General features: G+C 36.5%; 1 protein-coding gene and 2 long non-coding RNA genes across 3 annotated transcripts; 1 reads left to right on the top strand and 2 right to left on the bottom strand.

Annotated features, from left to right (window-relative positions):
• Positions 1-422: 422 nt before the first annotated feature.
• Positions 423-9,778, top strand: LOC137837631 (uncharacterized). Its single transcript, XR_011085498.1, has 2 exons — positions 423-885; positions 9,187-9,778. It is a non-coding gene; the product is annotated as an uncharacterized lncRNA (long non-coding RNA).
• Positions 6,018-10,045, bottom strand: LOC137837630 (uncharacterized). The gene is made up of 2 exons (XR_011085497.1): positions 7,421-10,045; positions 6,018-7,321 (listed from the first exon to the last, which is right to left on the bottom strand). It is a non-coding gene; the product is annotated as an uncharacterized lncRNA (long non-coding RNA).
• Positions 10,046-14,072: 4,027 nt separating this feature from the next.
• On the bottom strand, positions 14,073-15,742 carry LOC137838804 (uncharacterized). Its single transcript, XM_068648028.1, has 3 exons — positions 15,710-15,742; positions 14,520-15,624; positions 14,073-14,218 (listed from the first exon to the last, which is right to left on the bottom strand). The coding sequence occupies exons 1-3, from the start codon at positions 15,740-15,742 to the stop codon at positions 14,073-14,075; spliced, it is 1,284 nt and encodes a 427-aa protein (XP_068504129.1).
• Between the last annotated feature and the right edge of the window lie 502 nt (positions 15,743-16,244).

Here is a 16,244-nt window from a genome sequence, read left to right as displayed (position 1 = left end):
CTACTTCTAAACCATTAATGCAACTAGGAGTTGAAAATGAAAATGGTGTTAGAAATTGTAATTCAAATAAGTTGGTTAGACAATTTAGTATCTTAGTTAATTAATACTATATAAGGTATCTTTTATTAAGAGGACAAGGATGTACATTTGAAAATAATATAGAATGTTAACTTTCTATAATTTCTTTCTTCTTAATTGTGTTTGTGATTTCTAACCAATTAGTATCAAGATCAAGGTCCATCCATCGACCTATTGAGGTGTGTTCTTTAATTGAAGAACCTAAATCTTCAAATGAGGAGAATTTTGATGGAAAGAATTTTAATGGTTGGAGGGTAAAGATGACTACCTTATTTCATTTTCAAGATGTATAAGAAATTGTGTAGTTAAGATTTCAGGAATTACAATGCTATGCTACTAAAAAAAAGACAAAAAAAACAATTATCAATAAATATTATATTAAATAGGAGTAATAGGGTATTTCAACCCATTTACAAAAATACCTATAAGTGTACATAAAACATATAAAAAAAACAATTCCTACTCACAACCCCTTAATGTGTGGTGATCATTATCTACTCATTCCTTACCAAACTACTGTGATCTTATCCAAAAATCATAACAAAACATTTCCAACCTATCACCAATAAAATTCAAGAGATAATTTGCAATAAAACAAAAAGGAGTCCCAACACAAAATATAGTTTTTGCAGACTATATAATTCCAAGTTATCTGCAAAGAAATCTAAAAAAGAACATGTCTTCCCACACCGCCTTTTGAGGATCCAAAAATTAGAAAATAGAAGGAAAGATTTGTTGATGAAAGATTGCATAGAAACTCCAAGTTAGCATACCAAACTTGTTTTCCTGCACACTGACAGTAACCAGGCAAGTAAAAAGATGGTACTTTACCTTTAGTGTTAGATATTCTTGCAGGTAAAATAGGTTTGTAATTCATTATTGCACACACTTTTTATTTTTTAATGCTCCTTTAGTCGTAGAATTCATTCGGCTTCAAGACTTGCATTGCCATATAATTATCAAATTTTAGGCTTAAAATTTCACTATCACTACATATATGTGTTATTTTTATGTACATGATAGGAAAAATTTTAGACATACACACCAATTAGCATAAGAAAAATTAACTTTTTTTTATTGAGATTTGTAATCCTAAATTAAGAAAACTTACATAATTCACTTGAAGTCCATGAACAAAGAATCAATGAGAGAACGCACAAAAGTGAGCATTACAAGTCTAAAATAATTTCATAAATAAAGGGAGTTGCAATAAGAAAAGGAAATAAAAATAGAAAGGAAAAAGATTGAATGAATCTGCCAAAAAAAAGATTGAATTGCTCAAGATCTAAGTAATCTGGCCAACAATAAAAATTGGGGTCAATCAAAACTGAAAAAAGTTTAACTAGAAGAAGATCCAATGTTATCACTGAATAAGTTGAAACATTTTGCATGAATGCTAAAGTTGAAAAGAAGGAAAAGGGAAATCCAAGGATGAGACAAACATAGCTTATGATGATTGATCAAACTAAGAATCAAACCCAATACCATTGAAGGAAAGTGATGTATATGATATGTGAAGTTCAATTGCTCTGCTCAGAGACAAAGTGACAATTTATTGAAAATTATAACCAGTGATAATAGTGATGAATATGTTTATGATGAATTCAATAGTTACTATGAAAGATAAGGTATCCATTAACCTCCTTATACACCAAAACATAATGGTAACGCAAAAAAGAAAAAGAGGACCATGATGAATATGGCGAGATGACTATTTTACGACAAGTGTACTGTAACAATTTTTTCTTAAGGATGGATATTGAACCCACAAGAAACAGTTAAATTCTCTAGTATAATATTCATTAAATATAAGACAAAAAAATAGTTAGTTGTTATATTGACTAAATTATATACTATTTTATAGACTAAAAAATTGATTGATATCTAAATTAGTTTTTATTATTGATAAATAGTTTCTAAATTGATTTCTAATTAGCTACCAAGATTTTAACTTCCAAATTTAGAATCTAAATAATTGGTAGTATCTAATTTAAAACCTTGATAGCAAATTAGATATCAATTTAGAAAATATTTATCAATAATAAAAACTAATTTAGATATCAATAATTTTTTAGTATCTAATTTAGTGAGTATAGCAATTAATTATTTTTGTATTTAAAATTGATATTTATTTAATGATTTTCTAGTTGTGTATTTGATTTATTTTTAAATATGATAGCGTTAAGTGGATGTTAAAGCTAAAGAATGTGCATGTTAAACTTATTATAGATAAATTCTAGATAACTTTGTAACTAAAGTAAGATTAAAAAATTGTAATCTGTTTAGAAAAACTATTGGGTATGAATTTAATTTGAACCAAAGAGAACTCTTGTTGAAAAGACTTGAAGCTGCATATTTCGTCAGTTGCTTGGCTTTTAGATACACAGAGACATTTATAGATGGTACAGAATACTACTTTCTTTCTATGTGGCGATCACTTTGTGAACATTTAGAGCAAGATAAAATGAGATTGTTATAATGAGAAAAACAAGCACAAGGCCCAAGAAACAACCCATTGGATGAAAGACTTTATATTGGGTTGAACCCATGTTTTTACTACTCTACCTTTTTATCTTAGTATGTTGTTCCAGTTTCATCTGTTACTTTATTTTAAAGAATTGTATGGCCCATGGCCCTAAAACCCTTATATAGGGTCTTACCATTATGAATGAGAGCAGAGAAGTTTTTTGTGACAACCCTAGTTTTAGTTTAGCAGTAACAAGGTCAATCATTGGTGCTTTCATTGTTATGGCTCCCAAATTATCATCAAAGGACATGGAAGAGGTCATCCACTCAATCCAGGCTCAGCTCACCCTCATTCAAACCCAATTAGAAGATACTTCTACCAAACAGTCTACCCTAGAGGCAAAGAATGACAACCTCCACTCCCATGTCACATCACTACTGGATCAGGTCACCCTCCTCTCGCACCCTAAAAATCCAAATCCCCCGCCTCATCATCAAACCAGTCCTCGTTCATCGCAATCTCACTCCCACCAGCAACAAAACCCTTATCCACAACCTCCAACACTTACCTTACCCTTTTTTGACTGAACCAACCCTTTGGACTGGCTGTTTCAGGTAGATCAATATTTTTCATTCTATCAAATTTCCCTGGACCAGCGTTTGCCCATGGTGGGATTCCACATGCAGGGAGATGCTCTCTCCTGGTTTAAATGGCTGCACAACAATAACCTCCTCACAGATTGGCACTCATTCACAAGGGCCTTGGAGCTCTGTTTTGGCCCATCAACATATATCAATCATCAAGTTGAGTTATTCAAACTCCAACAAACCTCCATAGTCACAAAATACCAAGGCAGGTTTGAACGTTTATGCAACTGTGTGGTGGGTCTCACTCTCGATACTATACTTAATTGCTTCATTTCTGGTTTGAGTATTGACGTTCGTAGAGAGCTCACTATATTAAACCCTTACTCTATAGCCCAAGCCATAGGATTAGCCAAGCTTATTGAAGACAAACTGAGAGATTCCAAACCTAAACAACACCGTTTTACCCCACCACCATACCACACCACCACTAATCCTTCGGTCACAAACACTAGACCTACCTTTACCCCAACATTAGCTCAAATACCCATAAAACGTTTCTCATCTTCCCAAATGCAAGAACGGTGTGCCCTAGGTTTATGTTACAATTGTGATGAAAAGTTCTTTCCTGGCCATAAGTGTACTACATCTCGTTTTTTACTTCTCTTGGATGATCCTGATACATTAAATGAAACCCCCGAGCATTTCGTTCCATCCTCCGAATACACTACCCCCCTCCATTTTCACATCTCCCCACTGTTGAAGATGGTTGTTGCCTCTTCAAGACATGTTAGATGAAGACATTTATGTACAATTCATGTATATTTCCTTTTGCTTTAACAATGTCTTAGGTTGTGTTTAGAGGTTGTTTAAGAGTAGGCTTTTTGCTGAGTAACTCACCTCCTAACCCCTGACCTTGTGATAAGAGCAAGCACAAAATTTCTTAAATTGTTTTTCACATGTTTTACAAAAAACACGTTTACTACATAAAAATAAATATGTTCTTTTCTAAATAAACAGATTCTTTTTTAAACTGATGCTTTGGCTAAGTCTTGTGAAAATTAGATTTTGTGCATCAAACATTTTGACTAAGTCTTCTATCTTTCAAAACGATTGAGTTTTAATAGTTAAGCTTTTTCTGTTATCGTTTTGAAAAATAAATTTGTTCATCTGTAAATGAATAGATTCTTTTTGACTCTGGTACCATGTCTATCTTAAACGGTTTTAGTTTTGTCCCTGCACCAGAATGGTTGACTAAGTCTCCTTCACATAACAAATTCTCTAACTGCTTTTTGAAAATAAATCTGTTCATTTTATTTTCAATCTGTTCTTTTTATAACAACTTTAACTGTTTTTCAAAAATCTGTTATAAGTTGGTTTTCTATAAAAAGAAAACTTGTTTCTGAGTTTTAACATCGATCATACAATTGAGAAAACAAGTTTTGCATTAGAGAATTAAGGATTTACAAAGAATTAGCATTTGTTTGTGAAAGATTTCGAAAATCAAAAGTGTGATGGTTCTTGTTTGGTTCCAAAGCTTGGTGAGAGGTGCTGCTACTGTTCAAACAATCTGTTCTACTAGTTTAAGACAGATTTCTGCATCCTCTATCAGGTGTATTCGTTTCACATTTCATTTCTTGTAAAAGTGTGGTTGTAAACTCTTCTTGATAGGATTTCTTGAAGGGTGTGTGTGCTGAAATAGTGTTTTTCAGCAAGTGTACCAAGGTTCTTGTAGGGTTCAAGAACAGTGGTGTTTGTGTTTGTTCAAATTGTGATTTAGTGAATTTCACCTTGGATTAGGTGAAGACTGGATGTAGCTCATTGGAGTGAACCAGTATAATTGCCTTGTGTTCATTCTCCCTTAATCTCTGCACTTGAATTATTGCATATTTGTTAAACTGTCAAGAAATAAATCTGTTCAATTAATAATAAATCTGTTCTTTCTGGGCTTGTTTCATATTGTTCTTAATTTCTGGAAAAACTGCTTGATTCTGAAAAGAACATATATAATCTGTTAAAAGCCACTGAAACATATTTATTGTGATAGGTTACTTAATTAATTGTCAAGCTATCAATTGAACCTTAATCACTTGCTTAAAATTGAAGGTTGTTGTTTTATGATTCACTAGTTTTCTTTCAAATATCAGGGTGTGTGTGACTTGCAAATTAATCTGCATAATTTTGAGATTAACTTGGCTGATATAAACTTGAACTTTGACACTATTAAACCCAACACCCACAAGCCATTTCAGGCACCATTACCCCCAAAAACCGTCAAATTCACAGGTTTAATCCACAACCTCCCAGTCACCGTTCTTATTGATTCAGGCAGTTCACACAACATCCTTCAACCATATATCGCCCACCATTTACACTTAGCCATATCTCCTAGCCCACCACTATCTGTTATGGTGGGTAATGAGGCTTTCATCCAGTGCCAAGGACTTTGCCCATCAGTAGATATCTCACTCCAACACTCCACCTTTACTATCCCTTTTTACCTTCTTCCCATTGAAGGTGTGGATGTTGTCCTTGGCGTAAATTGGTTAAGTACACTGGGTTCCATCCAAAAGGATTTCTCAATTCCCAGCATAGCCTTCACACACAACAATCAACAAATTACCCTCCAAGCCACCACCTCACCCACCCCATCAGTTACCACTTACCACCAATTTTGCCACTATCTATCTAATAACTTTATTGCATCCCTTCACCTTTTATCGGTGGAAAACCAGCCCAGCTCACCCACTGACACAGCCATTGCTCATCCCTCCTCACCGTTAGACAATCTACCCTCACCTATTCAATCCCTACTTCAGAAATATCACAGTATCTTTCACAAACCTCACGGGCTACCCCCACAAAGGTCACACGACCACCATATACCGTTGTTACCTTGACCACATAATTTCAGCTCAAGGGGTCCAACCAGACCCACAAAAGATCAACGTCATACACAATTGGCCTCAGCCAAGATCTCTCACGGCATTAAGGGGTTTCCTCGGCCTCACCAGATTTTACAGAACATTTATAAAGCATTACACCACATTTACCGCTCCTCTCACCGACTTATTACAAAACCACAAATTTACATGGACGGAACCTGCGCAACAAGCTTTTGAAGAATTGAAGCTACAGGTGACACAAATACCTACCCTACACCTTCCCAACTTCAAGCTTCCCTTTGTGGTAGAAAGGGATGCATCCGTAGTAGCCGTAGGAGTTGTCCTGAGTCAAACTGGCCATCCACTCGCCTTCTTCAGCAAAAAGATGAACCCCAAGTTACAGGCTTCCTCCGTATATGTCCGAGAGATGTATGCCATCACAGAGTCAGTAAAAAAATGGCGTCAGTATCTCATGGGACAACATTTCACAATAATCACAGATCAGAAAAGCCTCAACACCCTTCTAGCCCAAACCATACAAACCCCATAACAACAAAAATGGACAGCTAAATTACAGGAATATGATTTCCAAATAGTTTACCGACCTGGAAAGGACAATGCGGTGGCTGACGCTCTTTCAAGAATGGATTAGGAGCCTACGCACATTTTGTTGGCAGTTTCGTCTCCAATACCTCAGTTGATCCAATAACTCCAAATCTTTTATGCCACTGCAGAAGTAAAAGAGGTGATCCACGCGTGCACAAAAAATAAACAACACCCTAGCCTTTTCTCTACCGGCCACGGGTTACTCTTCTTCCGCCACCAAATTTTTGTGCTAGCATTAAAGGAATTTCACAAGCGCATCATGTCTGAGTTTCAAGCTTCCCCTTATGGCGGCCATTCCAGTATTAAACCGACCCTCAAGCGTATAGCCGCCTCCTTCTACTGGCCGAAATGGTCCAGGGACATCCATAGCTTCGTCCAACAATGGCTCAGTGTGCCAGAAAAACAAATACATGCCAACAAAAATTCAAGGTCTTCTTCAACCATTACCAATTCCAGAACAAGTTTGGGAAGATATATCTATTGATTTTATTACTCACCTTCCAATGTCCACTGGCCATTCTGTCATTTGGGTAATCTGCGACAGATTGACGAAATATGCCCACTTCCTAGCTCTGACCACATACTTCACCGCCCAACAGCTAGCCAAACGCTTTTAAGTGGAAATATGTCGACTCCATGGTCTACCCAAAACCATCGTATCTGACCGTGACCCTTAGTTTGTCAGTACCTTCTGGCAACACCTGTTCAAGGCACAAGGAACCACGTTAAAATTCAGTTTGTCATACCACCCACAAACTGACGGCCAAACGGAAGTATTGAACAAGGGGTTAGAAGCATACCTCAGGTGTTTTGTGGGAAATCAACCGCACAAATGGTATCAATTCATTCACTTAGCAGAGCTGTGGCACAACACCACTTACCATTCGGCTATAGGCACCTCACCTTTCCATGCTCTCTATGGCCGACAACCACCCACCGCAGTAGATTTCGTGCACACCCCACAAGACGGTGTAACCATCCCGGGTTCTTTGGCAGATCACGTCGTCGTCCTCCAGGAGCTAAGAGAACACTTGTGTCGTACAAGGCAACGAATGTGTGACCAAGCGAACCAACACCGCACAGATCGAAGTTTTGAACCAGGCAATTGGGTGTGGGTTCGCCTCCAACCCTACTGCCAATGAACACTGGAACGACGCACACACCAGAGGTTGGGTCTGCGTTTTTCATGTCCATACAAGGTACTACGCCGCATCGGAGCAGTCGCGTACGAGTTGCAACTGCCAGCGACCGCCCGCGTCCACCCTGTTTCTCACGTGTCACTGCTAAGACTTTTCAAAGGAAACCCTGAAGAAGCTCTTTCAGTTCCTACCAATCCCACAAATTACTGCCAAACTACACTTAACTCACATTCAAATTCCAGTCAGAACCTCATGAACGCACCGCCTAAAGAATCCACTAACGAAGAGACACGTGTCCCACTTACGAATGTTGTGGAGCCTCAGGACCTCGAGCCCATCACGCACGTGACCACTCTACCTTTTACTTCCACAAGCAATAATCATCTGCACACGCCTCATGGCTCAACCAGCAGCAGCACACCACGTGTAAATGACCGTTCAGCAGCCCCAACATCCATCCACAAATCCTAGCGCATCTGCGACGCCTACGCATCAACCCGGTACCCAAGCCCAATTGAGTCACGCCCAGTCCAACTTAATTCACGCACCATCGGCGCCTGCAGCAAACCCTAGCGCGCCCACAACGCCTCCCTCTAAGGCCCAATATCAGTTTGCACCCCCCTCTAAATCCCCTATCTCACACCCCCCGCTCAACACGAAAGACATCCAGACCAACACCCCCATTGGCCCAACGGACCTCAAGACTGCACTTTGAACAAAGTGCTTCCTGAAACAAACAGTAATGTTAGAATGAGAAAAACAAGCACAAGGCCCAAGAAACAATCTCATTGGATGAAAGACTTTATATTGGGTTGAGCCCATGTTTTTACTACTCTGCCTTTTTATTTTAGTATGTTTTTCCAGTTTCATCTGTTACTTTATTTTAAAGAATTGTATGGCCCATGGCCCTAAAACCCTTATATAGGGTCTTACCATTATGAATGAGAGCAGAGGAGTTTTTTTTTTACAACTCTAGTTTTAGTTTAGCCGTAGCAAGGTCCATCAGAGACTCTGGTATAAAGAGAAACGAAGAAGTTAGAAAAAAAGGAAAAAATAGAAGAGCACAAGGGACAAACAAATATTACTAGGTAAAATAGAAAAAACGAAAACACAATAGACAGTGTCTTTTGATTTCGTTTGAGTCTTTATAAAACTTTAATCTCTATTTTCTTTAATGTCCTTGTTCACTTTTGAGAAAAATGTCAATTGTGTTTCAACTTGTTATAATTTGACTATTTGTTCCTTGTTGGTATTGTAGTTTTAGCCGCTTGTTCCAGTGTTGTCTATGCCCTAGATGATATTCTGGAAATAATTGGAATGTTTTTCTTCTCCTATTGATAGTTTTGGATCTTATATGATAATCTGTGAATGGTTTACATTTTAATAATAGTTGCATTACGGAAAGTTGGTTTGTTGCAATTGTACAGAAAATTAGTAGCAGTGAGGCCAAAATAATTATTGACAAATGACAACAATGCTCGAATCAAGGATCTGTTCTTTAGAGTCACTCATTAAACATGCATAATTGTTTCACATGTACAGCTAGTTTGAGTTTTCAGAGTTTCATGTGAACGTTTTGCATAAAAAAAGACTAAGTGGAATGGTGCAACGACTTCTATTTCAACATGATCCCAAACTATTCAAGCAATTTGGTTTCAAGAAGGGAATTTGATTTAGTAAATGGGTTCCCAAGCTACTTCAATAAGCACATGCTGTAGGTGAGTGGAAAAATACAATAAGAAAGGAATTGTGTCAAAGTTTGCCTTCCACAAGGAAACTGATGTGCATTTTAAAGAAAGTGGAAACTGCTTCCTACTTTTAAGGGACATTTTCTTTGATAAGCTTTTAACACCTGTGAGCCATTTGAAGGTAAGAAAATGGTGAAAAATATTCTCTTATCTTTATCAAATTAAATATGAACTAGATTAACCAATTTTTGTATGCTCGGTTTCACACTAGTTAAAAACACATACTTTTCTGTCAATTGATTTATGAATTAAAAGAATTCAATTTTTATCAGTTGATTTTTATTCAGACAACTTATTTCAGTTCCTTGTTTTTTTAGCTGTGCAACTCGTCTTTATAAGCAAATATCAGCTGATCAAGTAATTTTTCTAGGGTGCCAACAAAATGTACCTTTACACTTAGTGAATATAGCAAAACAGGAGACATTGAGTATAGTTTGTTAGAGCCTAGGTATGCCATCCTAATTTCTTGATTGATTTGTAAATCTGTACTAAAATTTGCTCATAGTGATCATGATAATTAAATTTAATTAATACATCAAGCAAACATACAATACAATTTTCTTTTATCTAGATTTGTTGTTTTCCTTTAACTTTCATACAATATATTTTATAAATTTCTTACAATTTAATTCCAAAAATTTTAAACAATTTAATGACTAAATAGTTTATATAAAATTTTAAACAATTTTAACTGTTGTCATATAAAATTTCATTATCAATTTCATCATTCATATAGACCACACATGGATCTATTTTCAATCACAATCATTGGATTTCATTTCAATCCCACTTCATCTTCTGGAAGACTCATTAAGTATGCCCCTACCAGAGACTAACACCTGACCCAAAGATTACCAGCGAATCCAATAGAAAAGATCAGGTAAGTTCAAACATCCAATACCGAGTGTCTACAGTGGGACCCGATGTGTATGAACTCCCTCTCGGCTTCTCACCACCTAATATCTTAGTCTACATGACTTAGATAATCAGTGAAGCCAGAGGATCTCCGTAAAACATAGGTTTTTCATACTTAATGTACCATCAAATAACAACTCATACATTATCCCAAATGTATGACATCAATTTCATACAATTTTCATCATACAATATCATTCAAAACGCAATCCACAATATTCAAAATCTTATTTAACAGACAAAAACAACTCTTAAATATTAAACCATCAAAATCTAATATTTTTACTAGTTTAAATAATATATAAACAAACAACACAATATATAAACACACAACATCCCTGCAAGAGAAATTGAATATTGGGACCATGTCCCAACCGCATTGAAATCTTCTATCCTAGGGTGCTATTAAAAATTAAATTTAGCTTCTCTTACCTCAATTGCTTGCTTTCCAAACAACTTCTAGAATTTTATTCCCCACAGTCTGGATAAGCTTCAAGATTTACGGGCCTAAAGCAAGTTATCCAAACAAAACAAAAATTCAGTATATAGTAGAATAAGTTGAGAGGATGAAACTTCTCAACTGACCCCACCAAGATTGATGACTAAATCCTAAGGAAAAACTGAGAACAAAGGATATTTAGAGTAAAAATGAATTTACTCTTTTTAAAAATCTGATCGGGTAGAAATGTTCCTTAACTCGCCAGCTACAACGTGGTCCGATCAAATTCTAAAATAGATGAAAATTAGGAGAGAAAATTAAGAGAGAAGGGAGAGAAGAGAATATGAGAGAGAGAAAAAAGAAAGGCACTGTGGCGGGGGAGGGGGGGGGGGGGGGGGTCGTGGCTTTGCTTCTTTATCGTTTTTCGTAGTTACATTATCTCCAACTACAAAAAATTTTGTCCTCGAAAATGAACTTACCAAAAAAGAGATTAGGGTATGATGCTTGTATCTTCTCTTCAATTTTCCAAGTGGAGTCTCCAGATATGAGATCCCACAAAACTTTCACCATGGGAATACTTCTTCCACGAAGTTGTTTTACTTGTGAATCTAAAATTTTGATTGACTTCACTTCAAATGACATATTTTCTTTCACCTGGATTGAAGCAGACTCTAGAATGTGACTGGGATCAGGTATGTACTTTCTTAGCTAAGATACATGAAAATATTGTGAATGTTAGCTAAAGGAAGAGGCAAAGCAATTTCATAAGCCACGGGGCCTATTCTTCGGAGAATTTGGTAAGGTCCTATGAACTTAGGTGTCAATTTCTTGGATTTGAGTGCCCTTCCTACACCAGTGAACGGTGTAACTCTCAAAAAGACATGCTCACCCGCAGATAATTCTAAAGGTCTTCTTCTTTGATCTGCATACGACTTTTGCCTGTTGAGAGATGTTTTCAATCTTTCTTGAATCATTTTGACTTTCTCATTGGTTTGTTGTATTAATTCTGGTCCAATTAACACACTCTCACCATCTTGAAACCAACACAGAGGTGTCCTACACTTTCTTCCATACAATGCCTCGAAAGGAGCCATTCCTATGCTAGCTTGGTAACTGTTATTATAAGTGAACTCTACCAAAGGTAGAATTTCATCCCAACTGCCCAAATGATCTAACACACAAGTCCTAAGCAAATCCTCTAAGTACTGGATAGTTCTCTCTGACTGTCCATCAGTCTGAGGATGATATGCTGAACTAAGTCTGAGTTTAGTCCCCAAGGCTTCTTGAAGTGTTTGCCAGAATCTGGAGGTGAATCTAGGATCTCTATAAGAAATTATGCTGGAGGGTACACCATGCAATCTGACTATTTCATCTATGTAAATATGGGCCAACTTTCGCATATAGATTCTCAAATCTATAGGTAGGAAGTGTGTCGTCTTTGTCAACTTGTCCACTATGAATCAAACAGAGTCATGCTTCCTTAAAGTACGTGGTAAGTGGGTAACAAAATCCATTGAGATACTATCCCACTTCCACACTGGAATGTCTAACTAAGTTAACATGCCTCCAGGTCATTGATGTTCAATCTTTGATTTCTGACAAGTCAAGCAAGCAGCTACAAAGTTAGCTACATCATTCTTCATGCCATGCCACCAATAATACTTCTTGAAATCTTGATACATCTAGGTCATTCCTGGATATAAACTGAGTTTGCTTTTATGACCTTCAGATAACACTGTTTGCTTTAGTTCATTATCCTCTGGTATGCATATTCTATTTTTGAATCTCAAAATACCATCCACTCCTAAAGAGAAGTCTTTAGCTTTGTCAGTATTTAATAAGCCCATGAAGTTCTTCAATTTTGAATCTTCCAACTGCTTCTCCTTCACCTTCTCCAAAAATTCATTAGTTATAACAAGTGTATTACAACTAATGCAATTTGAAGACATGGAAACCGCCAAATTCATACTCCTGAAATCTTCAATCAATGTTAACTCTCTAATCATAAACGACGACATTTGTATCTTTTTACGACTCAACGAATTTGCAACAACATTTGTCTTCCCAGGATGGTATATTAGCTGGAAATCATAGTCCTTTAAAAATTCGATCCACCTTCTCTGCCTCATATTAAGCTCTTTCTGATCAAACAAATACCTCAAGCTTTTATGATCACTAAACACATCAAAACTAACTCCATAAAGAAAATGTCTCCATATTTTTAAAGCAAAGACAATTGCTGCCAATTCTAGATCATGAGTTGGATAGTTTCTTTCATGCACCTTTAACTGACGCGAAGCGTAGGCAACAACTTTCTTATTCTGTATCAGAACACAACCCAATCCTTGATAGGAAGCATCACAAAAAACTTCAAAAGATTGATTGGTATCAGGGATTGTTAATACAGGAGCATTAGTCAACCTTCTTTTCAACTCTTCAAAGCTTCTCTCACATTGTTCAGTCCATGCAAAAGGATGATCCTTTCTAGTCAATTGGGTTAAAGGAGCCACTATTTTATAAAAGCCTTCTATAAATCTCCTATAATATCATGCTAACCCCACAAAGCTTTTAATGTCTGTAACAGTTTTAGGACGCTCCCACTGAAGTACAACCTCCACTTTAGAAGAATCTACTGATATTCCCTGTGCAGAGATGACATGTCCTAAAAATTGTATTTCTGACATCCAAAAGTCACATTTTGAAAGTTTAGCATATAACTGCTTTTCTCTCAAAATGTTCAGGACGGTTCTAAGATGTTCTGCATGTTCTTCCCTTGTACGAGAATAGATCAAGATATCATCTATGAACACTACCAAAAACTTATCAAGAAAAAGTCTGAATATCCGATTCATATAATCCATGAAAATAGCTGGAGCATTAGTCACACCAAATGGCATAACCAAAAATTCATATTGACCATACCTTGATCTAAAAGCAGTCTTCTGAACATCTTCCGCTTTCACTAAAATTTGGTGATAACCTGAGCGGAGATCTATCTTAGAAAAGACAACTTCCCCATGCAACTGATCCATCAAGTCATCAATTCTAGGAAGAGGATATTTATTCTTTATTGTTAACTTGTTTAATTTTCTATAATCTATGCATGGACGTGACGAACCATCCTTCTACTTCACTAATAGCACTGGAGCTCCCCATGGAGAAACACTAGGTCGAATGAATTGCTTCTTCAATAAGTCTTCTAGTTGTTTCTTCAATTCGCTAACTCTGTTGGTGTCATTCGGTATGGAGAATTTGACACAGGGCCTGCTCCAGGAATCAAGTCTATTGCAAACTCTATCTCTCTTTTAGGTGGAAGTCCAGGAATCTCATCAGGAAATACATCCATAAACTCTTGAACTACAAACATATCTTTTTATACTTTATCAGTAACTGTAGAACAAGCCAAGAGCATAAAACATTTTGCACCTTCTTGTATCTCTCTCAAACTAATGAGCTGAAATAACCTGCATTCCTTCTAATCCAGGGAAAATTAACTTCTTTTGACCATAATCTATAAGGATATAATTAGCAGACAACCAATTCATTCCCAATATAACCTCCAAATCTTTTAGAGGTACACAAATCATGTTGATTTTATATCTCTGCCCATCTATAATTACTGGACACTCAGCACACATGGAAGAAGTTACTATAATACCTTCTGTTGGTGTAGATACCACCAACTCAATTTCTAACTCTTGGACTGGCAACTTAAGTTTCTTAGCACAATCAAAAGATATAAAAGAATGGGTTGCCCCAGAATCAAACAATACAAATAATTGTGTTCTAAGGATAGAACAAATACCTCTAACAAGGCTATCGGACTGCGAAGCTTTAGCTCCACTAATGGCAAAAACTCTACCAATAGCTCTGGGTTTATGATTATTATTCTGCTGCACTCCAGTAATATTTGGGACTAGAAGTCTGACACGACAATCCTTCGTAGCATGACCATATCTATGGCATCTATCACATGTAACGTTTGACACCGGATGAGGAAAACATTTAACTATGTGTTCCCCACCACACCTAAAACATTTGACATTTGATAGCAACTGAGAAGTAGGCCCTCCACTCCTGAAGGATTGAGGTTTGGAATAAGGCTTCTTTTTATCTTCATATTTGGGTGTGCTTCTAGAAGGTCCTCCCACTTGAGGCTTAGCAAGTCTGCTACTACTTTTCAACCTCTCCACTACTTTTGCTTTCTCCACTAGAACAGAGAAATCTCTAATAGACATAGGAATCACCACTTCCTTAAGCTTTTGCTTCAACCCAAACTCAAATTTTCTACATCTCCAAGCCTCAGTCATGGTCTGGGTGTAGAATCTAGCTAGGTGTTTGAACCTAGTAGCATATTCAGTGACTGAAAGATTTCCTTGGTCCAACTGCATGAATTCAATTTCTTTTGCATATCTGACATTATTAGGAAAATACTCCTCTAGAAATATTACTTTGAAGTTCTCCCAAGTGGCATGTTCTCCTATTTCTTCCATCATTTGCTTCATGCCTATCCACCAAAATTCAGCTTCTTCAGTTAGTACATAAATGGCATAGGATAACTTTCTCTCTTCAGGGAATTGAGTAGCTTCAAATATTCTTTCTATGTCTCTCACCCACTGGTCTGCTTCATTTGGATTTACCCTCCCATTAAACTTGGGTGGATTGTGTCTCAGAAAATCCTCCAGACTAAAGGTATGGGGTTGTTGATGAAGTTGAGATGCTTCTGCTGCTAATCTAGTTGTTTCTAATTGATGAAGGGCGGCCTAATGTTGTTGTCATAGTAGCACTTTGTTGTTGCAAGGTTGTTCCCATCATCTCTATTGCCCGAGCTAAGTTGGGCATATCTACTGGTGGAGGAGGAGTAGGTGGTCTACGTGCCATCTACTAAGCACATAAAGAATTGGATTAGAAATTACTAAAAATTTCCAACATCTTTAAGACAAATTAACTTCAAAGAAATAATCATACGAAACAAGTAAAAATCAATCAAAACTTATCTTTGAAATGTATCTCGATCCAGTCATGAGTGTGCACCCTCACCACTCTATCAAGATTCTTTTTATTCTTAATATTTTCATCTTTATTCATAACTATTAATTTGACTTGAACACAAACTAGATTTCAAGAAAACAACTTTGTCAAACATTTTATTAGAAACTTTTAACTAAGTCTTGAGGCTAGACTTAAACAAAAATCTACACGCAGGAGAAACAGAATAAACTCACTACCCTCAGGTTATCCTAAGGATGAACCGCTCTGATACCATTAAATGTAATACCTCATAATTTACATATAACTATTACAATAAAAGTTCTACCAGTTTCTATAAAAACTTGGAGTTTTTCAAAACATTCCTAATACATGATTAGGATTTATAGAAATA

This window comes from Phaseolus vulgaris, chromosome 4 (genome assembly GCF_000499845.2).
Source record: "Phaseolus vulgaris cultivar G19833 chromosome 4, P. vulgaris v2.0, whole genome shotgun sequence".
Classification (NCBI taxonomy): Eukaryota; Viridiplantae; Streptophyta; class Magnoliopsida; order Fabales; family Fabaceae; genus Phaseolus; species Phaseolus vulgaris.
The sequence above is the reverse complement of the archived record's forward strand: the minus strand, read 5'-3'. Positions and strand labels throughout refer to the sequence as shown.

What these genes read in the sequence shown, in the direction of transcription:
- LOC137838804 (XM_068648028.1), bottom strand. Translation starts at nt 15,742, where the DNA reads ATGGCACGTAGACCACCTACTCCTCCTCCACCA. An exon ending in CACCTACTCCTCCTCCACCA is followed by an intron (nt 15,625 to 15,709) that starts GTAGATATGCCC and finishes CAACAACATTAG; the next exon opens with GCCGCCCTTCATCAATTAGA. An exon ending in GGTATCTACACCAACAGAAG is followed by an intron (nt 14,219 to 14,519) that starts GTATTATAGTAA and finishes ATATGTTTGTAG; the next exon opens with TTCAAGAGTTTATGGATGTA.